General features: G+C 40.8%; 1 protein-coding gene across 7 annotated transcripts in view; it reads right to left on the reverse strand.

The window, feature by feature from the left end:
* Nucleotides 1-10443, reverse strand: part of AKAP6 (A-kinase anchoring protein 6) — a 488303-nt gene that overhangs the window by 126775 nt on the left and 351085 nt on the right. For all 7 annotated transcript variants that reach the window (XM_025202476.1, XM_025202473.1, XM_025202475.1 and 4 more), the window contains one exon: nucleotides 2917-3065. In XM_025202476.1, the coding sequence (XP_025058261.1) occupies nucleotides 2917-3065 (149 nt within the window). The remainder of the gene's footprint in view (nucleotides 1-2916; nucleotides 3066-10443) is intronic.

Here is a 10443-nt window from a genome sequence, read left to right on the forward strand (position 1 = left end):
CCTACACCCAGCAGAGCTATTGTTTCCTTACAGTGGATTCCCATTCTGCTCTCTTATTTCCACCACAGTCATTCTGCAGACATGCGCTAAACTCTTCCAGTATTTTCAGTATCTGTATTCTGCAGACACTTCCCTGTTCCAGCTCTTAATGAAACTATTATTCTTCACTGTAGAGAATCCAAGATTTGCAAATACTACCATCACTAGTAACAGGGGGAAATGGGACCAATCTCTTCCTAAGTTTTCCTAATACATATTTTCCATTCATTGGGTCATGCCTCCTTCCAAGTGTATGTGCACTCCCCTGAAGGGGTGCCATAAGACCTTGATTCAATTTTTTACTGAAGTCAGTGGAACAATGTCCTATCTATCTCCTTATTTTAATTTGTCCCCCTCCTTTGGAAATATCAAGGTTTCTGGTTAATCTATTTACTACAAACACTCTGGCCACTGTCTGCAAACAATATGGCAGTTTTGTGATGGACTCATTTACAAAGAGGCATACATTTATAGGCATTCCTCTGATGGTCAATATAGTACATTATCATAGTATCAATAGTAAATATAACTCTGTAAATGCAAATAATGTCATATAAATATCTATTTGCTTTACATGAAAAATCAGCTGGAGATAAAGGCAGGGAATTTCCAAGATGCTTCAAGGATGTAGGACCTCAACTCTCAGCTACTTTAAAATCAGTGACTTTTGATTATCTAACTCCACTAGACTCTTTTGAAAATCTCATATTTTAAAGCATTTTTTTTTAAATATTGGGCCAACAGAATACATCCAGATACACATATGCAAAAACTCTGCATAAGTTGTTTTTGCAGTTAGCATGAGCTACATTAGCTTCCTTGGGAACGTGAGATTTCTGCATAAGTAATCAAGGTCTTGGTATTCTTGCATAATTAGCCTAAATCCACTTTTCTAAGCGTCATCTTTCTATGTAATAGAAGGAAAATTTACCAAATTTACTGTGTTTCATATACTTTATCATTGAGTTAACAACTGGAAAAGACAGTTCTGGGCTAAGTACAGACAGTCAAAAAGCCCAAGGCTTAATTGATTCAATCTTTGCAGGTTTCTCTAAACTGCATAGATTGAAACAATAAGCACATGAACAGGTATCCTCTTTTGATTCTGGAAATGTAGCCACATGACCAGGCCAGAAATCTGGGGGGTGCTAGAGCATACCTCCCTGCTTGGCTGGTGCACACAGCTTAGGTCAAGGATAGCCTGCCCACCCTGTGAGGCGGGGCTTGCAGGGATGGTGAAAAGCATCTTGGGATGCTTGGGAACCGTGAGTTAACCTGAGTCTGGAGGAGATTTGGAACAGAATTTCAATAAACTGGTTTAACCTAAATCCGTTAAGTCTGATACTATATCCATCCAGGTTTATCTTAAACCAGTTTCAGCCATTTTGAAAGTAGGTTAAGAGCACTGAACTTCTGTTACAGATTTAAACCTGATTTTGACCACTTAAACTGTTTTTTGTGCAACTTCTGTCCCTAGCCTTGGAGACAATACAATCCAGATCATCCCAAGCAACATGCGTTTTCTCCAAACAAGGAGATGGAGAGAAATAAGCAAAATTCTGTTGAAGATTCTTGGTATTAAAAAGCTTTCATAAGGACCTTGATGAACCCAAATAACTAACACTGGATAAATCTACCTCTACCTAACAATGCTGCTCGTTCATCAGGGCGTTTTCTAGGTGGCCAAATCATGTAGGGGTCCTCAAGTAAGAATCAGCTTGCATGTTCTGATTGTTAGCTCTAAGTATGGTATTAGATGTTTGGGAATCCTCTGAATATTTTTGACAATATAATACTAGGATGTAACATATATATTTCAGTATATGTTAAAGGGAATTGGACACTGGAAGAAATTTAGATGCAATAAAAAAGCCATTCTCAAACAAGAAAGCTGAAAGCAATCCATTTTGCATGTGGAAAAGACTTTTTCATAACTATTTTTATCCTCTCTCTTCCTGTACCCCTCCCAAAACAACTGTCACAAGCATCTGCTTAGATAAAGAGAAAGACATGTAAGCAAATTTAAAAACAGAATGCATTTTTCTTATGTTTTTACACAGCTTCCAGTGTATGGGTGTTGTTCTCTAGGACAACAGATTGAGCAGTAAATCAACCACTGAAGTGTTTGGCAATCTGACATAATCTTAAAATGAATTTAGGGGGAGATTTCAAAGACACAATGAGGTGGCAAGTACCCAACACTTGGTGATTTTTGTTCAAACAGTGTTTTAGAATGACTGAAATCTGGAATTCTCCATGCCCATTCTGCTAGGTTTCCTTGTGGATATTGCCAACAAGAGTGCCATAGATATGGGTATTTTACATTGATTCTACACTGGTAACTGTCTCAGAACTGAGATGACCAACACAACAGAAAACAGCTAAAATAGTTCCAGCTTTCTATCAGAACGAAACAAAGTCTTATTTAAACCAGTAACAGAGAAGTTAAATGTTTTGCATTCATCTTTCCTGATGCCTGGTAAAATTAACTCTGAAGAGGGTTGTCTTGAAGAAATGCTAGCATGTCATGGAGATATTTTGTAGAAAATATTGGAGTATTAAAAGAAATTAAGGAATAAGAGGAATAAACAGGCTTAGTAAGCAATGAAATGTAAGAGTATAAAATCTTTTTTCATAGAAATAATAGATTGCTAATAGATAAATGTAGATAGTCCCAAGAGTAAGCAGTAACACATATACTTTATTCATCACTCATTCATTTTTGCTTTAGTGAACAAGACAATAAATATATATAGCATACTTTCCCCTCTCTACTTGGGAGGAAATATTCTGGTTAACATAGCAGTATAAAAGAATAGATCATGTAAAAAAGTACAGATCAGTGAGAATAAAACAACAAAAAGAATAGTTCCCTACCCATTACTTCCCACTGTGTGAACTTTTGACATATCCGCAAACTCTTCCTTTCGTTTGCTACTACTGTTGTACTGCTCACTGTACAGCTTTAAGGACATCTGTTCAACAGCATCTCTTTGTGCTTCCAGATAGCATAGCTGAACCTCAGCCTAGAGAAAGAAAAAAAGAGGGAAAAAACCTTTTCTTTTTTAATTCAGAAAGAATGCATTTAAAATAACTGCTTTAAAGCTTAACAAACAATCTAAAAAAGAGGAATATTCACACTATTTTTTCTATCTTTTCATAATACTTTAAAAGTCTGGTCTTATAAATAGGACGACTGCACTGTTTATTGTCTGGTATTAGATTTGGGTTATTTAGTTTGCTATCACAGAATGGCCTATATATCCCAGGAGGTTTATATCCAGTTAAGATGCTGAATAAAGATTTCTGTGCGAGTGAGAGAGATGGATTAAAATGTTATACTGTGAAAGAGAGCTGCTAAATATACAAAATAAATTACGTTGCAAGTTTCAGAATCTCATTTTCACCTTGTTTCTAAACTACTTTATGCTTCAGAGTTAATTATACCTATACTTTTGTAAGTTTACTTAAAATATAATAATGGCAAATAAAAATAAAGGATGAGGATTTTCTCTTTGTTTTTCTCTACTTTGTTTCCACTGATTACTCAACAGTCTTGATTGGCAAGAAGAGACAGTAAGGTAGATGTGCTGTTTTCCATCAGATTATGGACCTGGCTATTTCAAAACTTATTGAAAAGATACTTTATTAATTGCAGCTGTGGTGATTCTGGAGCTCAGAGCACCAGATGACACAGGGATGAATTCTGCTCTGTGATGTACATGCCCTTGGGTAGCAGAGGCAAGAATTAATTAAAAAGTACTTTGGGACCAATATACTATTGTTTTCTTTTAATATATTCCACTAAAATAAAAAAACACATTAAAATTCAAAAACTGCTACTATGTTATAACTTAATTCTGTATTTCCATTAGTAAGAACAAGATGAGTCAACCCTGTGGTAGGGCAGCATGGTGAATGCACTGGCATGGAGGAAACCTTGCTTGGACATCATCTTGAATTTCACTCTGTGGGCACATCCACATGTGCAGGCATGTGCACTTACAGCAGCTCAAATAGGAGCGGCACAAATTTTTAATTCAGTATACATGCTCGGACATGCACTTTGGTGTGGGGCACATTGTGCTACTTGGGGCAAAATAACGCTGCCTGGCTTCTTCGGATCTGCAGTCAGGGACGCTAGAGCCTAGCAATATAAAAACCTGCCCTGGCTAGCAGCTCAGAGCTATTTGCCCTCAGGAGCTTCTGAGGCCCAGCCACTTGGTATCTGGGGACATTACCCATTGTGCCAGCTGGACTGCTGAGGTAGCCCTAACCTGGAGTGGCCCCTGCCCCCTCTACCCACTGCAGCAGTCTGGCAGTGGGGGCTGCTGCCTGGCTGTGACCTGCTACCACCTGTGACAACATCTGTCCCCTCAGACCTGCGGCCCCACAGCTGCATGCCTGCCAGGCTCGGATGGGGGGCCCCTACTCTGCCATCTGGGCAGCTATCATCCAGAAGATGTGCTCCTTGCGGTGGCCCACTTTGAACTGTCCAAGTGTGTCCTCTTGGCCCCAAATGGCCAACATGTTAGCCACCTTGTCTGCCCTCCAGCTGGGTCCCCGGTGCTGGCCCTGGACAAGCTTCTCTGCCTGGGTCTTGCCACTTGTCTCACCAGCAGAGATCCTGGTGCTCTCTGTTTAAAAATTGCAAATTCTCTAATAAGAAACCCAAATTATCTCATTAAAAGACCCAAAATAGTGTTCTTTTGCTATTGAAATGAAATGCCGCTATATAAAGAGAGATCAGTTGGGCAACGTTTTATTGATATATTTACAAGTTTAAAGCAATTTAGAAGCCTACCAGTGCCTCTATCATCATAATTAAATAAATTATAAATATCTATACACTGGCATTTACTTTTGGCTTTTTTGTCATAGAAAAATCAGAGCTGCCCCTCCCCCCTTTGCTCACCGGGATGTGCAGCACTAAGCAACACTGATATGCCAGTGCCTTGCCCCTGCCCTTGCCCCTCACTCTCAACACACAGCCTGCCCCCCGTTCCAGTCCTCTCACTCATGATCCACAGGACAAGGTATGTGGGAGAGGGGTTCATGAGGGTGGCTTGGAGGTTTGGGGTTTGTGGGTGCATTGTGGGGGCACTGTGGTATGGGCGGGCTGTGTGGAGGGGGCTGCTCAGGAGGCTGGGTCCCTTGCCCCCCACAGCATGCAGCCCCCCCCACCTCAGAGACTGCCTCTCAAGAGGGGCCATGGCTCCCTGCACAGGGCCATAGCCCCCACCAGAGGCTACAGCCCCCCCGCACATGGCCCAGAGTCTCCCTGCAGGGGCTACAGCCCCCTCCTCACAGAGTCCTAGCTCCCCTGCATGGCCCACAGCTCACCTGCAGCAGCAGCAGACATCAGGGTGCTTGGGGCCTCCTAGAACAGCCTCCCCATGTGGCACTAGGCAGCACAGCTTGGCCCTGGCTGCCTGGCATCTGGCGCAGCCTGTGTCATATCGTGTGGGCCCTGTCCAGCTTGGTATGGTACCATGCACCTTCAGGCAGCTCTGGCCCACTCAGGCTGTCACCCAGGGCCCTGTGCCACTCGCAGGGACCACCTATCATGCTAGGCTGGGTCCTGTATGCACCATCACAGCTCCCTTGCTCCAGTGCCCCCTGCCCCCAGTACCTTACTTCTGACAGAGCCAGGGTCCATGCAGCCTGTACTGGTCCAGGCTGCCCCGCATGTGGAAGCAGTGTACTTCAGCACTGGGGCAAGGGGCAGCCATAGAGAAGCTCTGCTGGCTACCAGAGCATCTCTTTGGAGGACCTGAGCTTCTGGTTGCTTCAGGGCATGGTTCTGGACCGTGCTCTGCCCCACTTTTTTCTGCAGGGTTTTTTTGATACCTGAATATCCTGGTATCAAATTTTGAGCCCCTGCTGCAAATATGCTGTGTGGGGAACTTTTTTGTTCCCAGTGAGCCTCTTGCCATGTCTCAAATTGCTTTGAGATGTGGCAAGAGGCAAGTGCGGGCTCATCTGGATGTGCCCATGAGGCAATGAAAAAAAGGTGTTGTCTGTATGTCAACATTATCCAGATGCCAGCTGTAAAGGCCTAAAACCAGAAAGGGAAACATACAAATTCCACTAAGAAAGGGATATAAGATGCATCATATTTAGATACCCGTTTTGAGTAATATAAATAAAATAATGCCAGTAGCATATGAAACTTTTGGATACTTAAGAAGGCCACAGAGGCATTTCATTTCTACTGGGAGAATCACTGCTCTCCTGGGAGAAACTACAAGTGTACATTCAATTTCTTCCAGGAGGAAACATTTCCTCTCCCTCACAAAAATGAATGCTCTCTGTATGACCTAGGTGGGCAGGGGAACAGTAGGGCAATGCTCCTTCCCTTTTCCCCAAACTGGGCAGAGCCCAGGCTTGGGGATCTGCCTTGCTTCTCTCAACCTCTCCTGGACTAATTCAAGGGCAAGGAGAAGAGCTACTGATGCTTTTGCCTCTTCCCCAAACTAGGGACTTCTAGGTGGGCAGCAGGGGTGGCTATGGTGGGGCTGGGAATAGGGAGGCTGCCCCCAAGCCTGCCTTGCAGCCCAACTGGCTTCCCCTCACTGGCCTGCCACCTAGCTGGGTGGTGGAGAGTATAATTTAGAAGCCTATGGGGCTGAGATAGCTCTCCCCACACTTCCCCAGACCAAGGACTGCCTGGTCAGGGAAATAGGCTGGGCAGTTTGTTCCTCTGCTTCACTTCCCTCACAGATTGGTCTATAGGAGGGGAGAGGAGAGGCAGAGAAAGCCCCCCACCCCTCTCCTAGACCTTTGATCTGGGGAAGCATGTGGAGCCTTTCCCAGATACTTTACTCACTCCAGGAAATAGGAGTGGAGTTGCCACTGCTCCCCATACCTTCTCCAGACATGTCTACCACTATAAATGAATGTCTGTTCATGGCCATAATTATGGGGTTGCCTGAATTACATTTTAAAAATAATTTGTTCATAATCAAACTGATCGCTAATTTGGAAACCACAAATTCACTTGCTTGTCTCAAATAAATATAAAACTACCAACCAACCAACCCCCCTCCAACAAAAAAAGGCTTTATTTTAAAGCATCATGCTTTGCACGTCTATACCTCTGAATGGGAAACATTTACATTGCCTTCTTTGAAGCAAACTGATTAGAAATGATATTATTTACTACACATATATATTACTACACATATATGTAAATGGCATACACAATATGTTTCGTTACTGATTTTCAGCCTAGACATTCATATTATAGTTTATATTGATATTATTTATATTATTATTTATAGCATTTATGTTATAGTTTATATTTATATTATAATTTATATTATAGTATTATAGTCCAAGTGATCACAAGTGTACAGTCACTCTTTAAGAGGTATTAATTTGTTTCTTCAATCTTTTAGTCCTTAGGATCTGCTTGTTTCATATCATACAGCACATTTATTGTCTCTACAAAATTTTGATCTCACATGCGAGTTGAACACAGATCAACACACATTTCTTGCAATAAAAACTCTCAACTTTACAACTTGCCATCTATGTAGTAGTTTATATGATGTTAAAGCTAATCTAAAATGCAAACAACAATACAGCAGATACACTTAACAGTAGAAAGGCAGTTGAATATGAATTAATTATGGAAACTGTATATAGCTACCAATGAATACATGTACTGATCAGAACATCCTGTTGGGAATACATCTACTCTTATCTCGTTTTACAAGATAAACTAGTTGGAACTGGCTGGTACTCTAAGATCTCCAAAGAAAAATGGATCTGTAGTACATAGACTGCTGTCTACAGACCCCAAAAAAGACTACACATAATAGTGAAAGCAGATTTTTCTTTAGCTTGACAAATAGCCCCCTTCTCTGGAAAACACAAGTTCCTGGTTAAATTTCTTTCTGAAATGGATGCTTCATCAACAAGGATAATCTTTCACTGGATGTTTGCTTACTTTGGGGCCTTTCTGTATTCTGCACTGTCCACATCAGGCTTTGCATTTGCTCTTTTAATTTATTCTTGCCAGAATAAATTAGCTGTTTTTATTTTAGTTATGGTTGAGGTGACACTTTCATTCTAAACCCTTATTGCGGGTGACTGATAACTTTCCAAAACAATTACCTTATGAAATAAAATTTCCCATGATTGTTTTCAGCCTAGAGGTGAATTCTTTTGGAAAGTTTAAAGAAAATAATTTCAGCGGTTTTGAGGATGGAGTTGCAAATGAAGATAAGTAGAGTAATTATTTTCTTGTTTTCTCTATTTAAAATTTTTGTTTATTTCAATTATATACACAAAAAGCTATGTTAAGTGCTCAAAAAGTCAGGAAATTCCAAACATTAGGCTTTCACATGGAACCTAAACTCTGAAACCTTCTTCATATGCATTAAAATAGAATATTTAATTATATGAGCAAATGCTATTTCTCAAACAACAAATAGCATCGTACCAATTTTCCTAAAATTTTGGCTGTACATGTGAAATCTTATAATTTTTCTTGAATATTTTAAGAGAAGGCAAAGTAAAAAGATTGGGGGAGGGGAGGGGAGGAGGGCAGTAGGGGAAGTGAGGAAACAAAAAGGCTACATATTATACAACTGGAGTTGCTGACTAGGAAAAATCTGACATTAGTTTGTGGAGACTCCTCATTTCCTAATCTTAGGCACAACACAGCTGGGGAAGGCAAACAGAAGAGCCCATGCCCCTTGGATACCTTACAAAATGTACAGCAGACCCCTTGATTTCTTTGCTTCTCACTCACAATGTTCAAAACACTCCTCCATCAAGGCATCTACACTTTCAGAGCACGTTTTTTAAGAGTAAGCTAACTTATCCCCATCTAGACATGCAGATGATACTGCTGCTTTTAATTTTACACACTGAGTTTATTAATGAATTCTGTACAGTATATCCAATGCAGCATGCTTTCCAAAGGTTCATTGTACAAATATAATACGAAAAAATCTCCATCCCTTTAATAGGAGCCTAAACCTGAAGTATAGAGACATAGGGGACTGTTGTAATGAATAACTCTTGGGTGGTCATGCAAAGGCAGTGGTTCTCAGCCAGGGTACTGCAGCACAGTGAGGTGCTGTGAGAAGCTTTCAGGTACCGCTGCTATTACAACTGTCCTGTGTGCCTCATGTGAAGCCAGACCAGGAAGAAAGGTTTCTGGCCCCACTGAACTTCCCTTTGCTGCTCCCACTGTCCAGTCAGGGAATTTAAAAGTCTTCAGGGTCAGGAAACCTCTCCCTGGGGCAGAGACAGTGGAAATAAGGATAATAGTGTGGCTGGGAAAAGGAGAAAAAGACTGAAGCAAGGAAAAAGGAGACATTAAAAGAAGATAAAGTGGGGAACAGAAAAAAGAGAAGACAGAAAGATATGTAAATATATTCAGGGGGATTAATGGGCACTCAACTTTTCCCTATCCTTGCCAGAGCTGACACACTATCCTGTGTTGCTGTGACCTCTATTACCCCCATATTCTTCTTCACAAATGGCGTCCCAGTTTTCACCTTGAAAATAAGATCCCCCTTAAAAAATAAGTTATTCTTATTTTTAAACATAACTGCTGTCTTCAGCTATTGTAAACACTTGAAGCAACTCAGGCAGCTCAGTGTCAGATGGATCTTTCTGATTTCTTGTGTGTATGAATTCATCTATCATGCTGTTGTACTTAAGGCTTTTTTCATTCATGTTCCACTGATATCATTGCAAATCCAGAGAGACTTTGAAAACCTCAAGCAGGTATTGATCAGTTTAAGTTTCAAAAATCTACACTCTGCACAAACTGTCCAGAAAATGTGAAGTGCAACACAGATAGTTACGTAAATGGGTTGCATTTACTCCTAAAACTAAGATTTTTTTAGTAGTGATAAAGGTGTAGTTTTGTACCATATCAGCCAAATGTTGTAGTTTTGGTGCTAATTGTTAATCAAAGTCAGAGCAATTACTTGTTTTGGCTCTTAAAATATTTTGAGAGATCAGCTAAACAATTTTGGCATTTCAGACTGACCTAGGAAACATTGTTTGCTGCCCCACACACGTGCGAAGGAGTCTTCATATAGAGGCTGCCTGCTATTATGGATATCATGATGATCATAGTTCTATCAGAAGTACATGAGATGGCACCTTGCATTTGTGAACTGAAGCAATTCCTTTCCAAAAATCTAGGAATGCAGTACCACTGGATATAATGGAACTGAGAACAACGTGATCTTTAGGAACAATCAATGACAAGTTTCATCCTTAGTGATTAGCTTTCAGGTTCACGTTTTCATAGCTATCTTCATAATAAAAAGGGGTAGAAAAATAATTTATTAAAGAAAGCTGCATCTTCCCAAATAAAGAGAAAGGGACCTGGCAGCAGATACTACAGAACCTCAAAGAATGGCTCTACATGTC

The sequence above is a fragment of the Alligator sinensis genome, unplaced genomic scaffold (assembly GCF_000455745.1).
Source record: "Alligator sinensis unplaced genomic scaffold, ASM45574v1 scaffold720_1, whole genome shotgun sequence".
Classification (NCBI taxonomy): domain Eukaryota; kingdom Metazoa; phylum Chordata; order Crocodylia; family Alligatoridae; genus Alligator; species Alligator sinensis.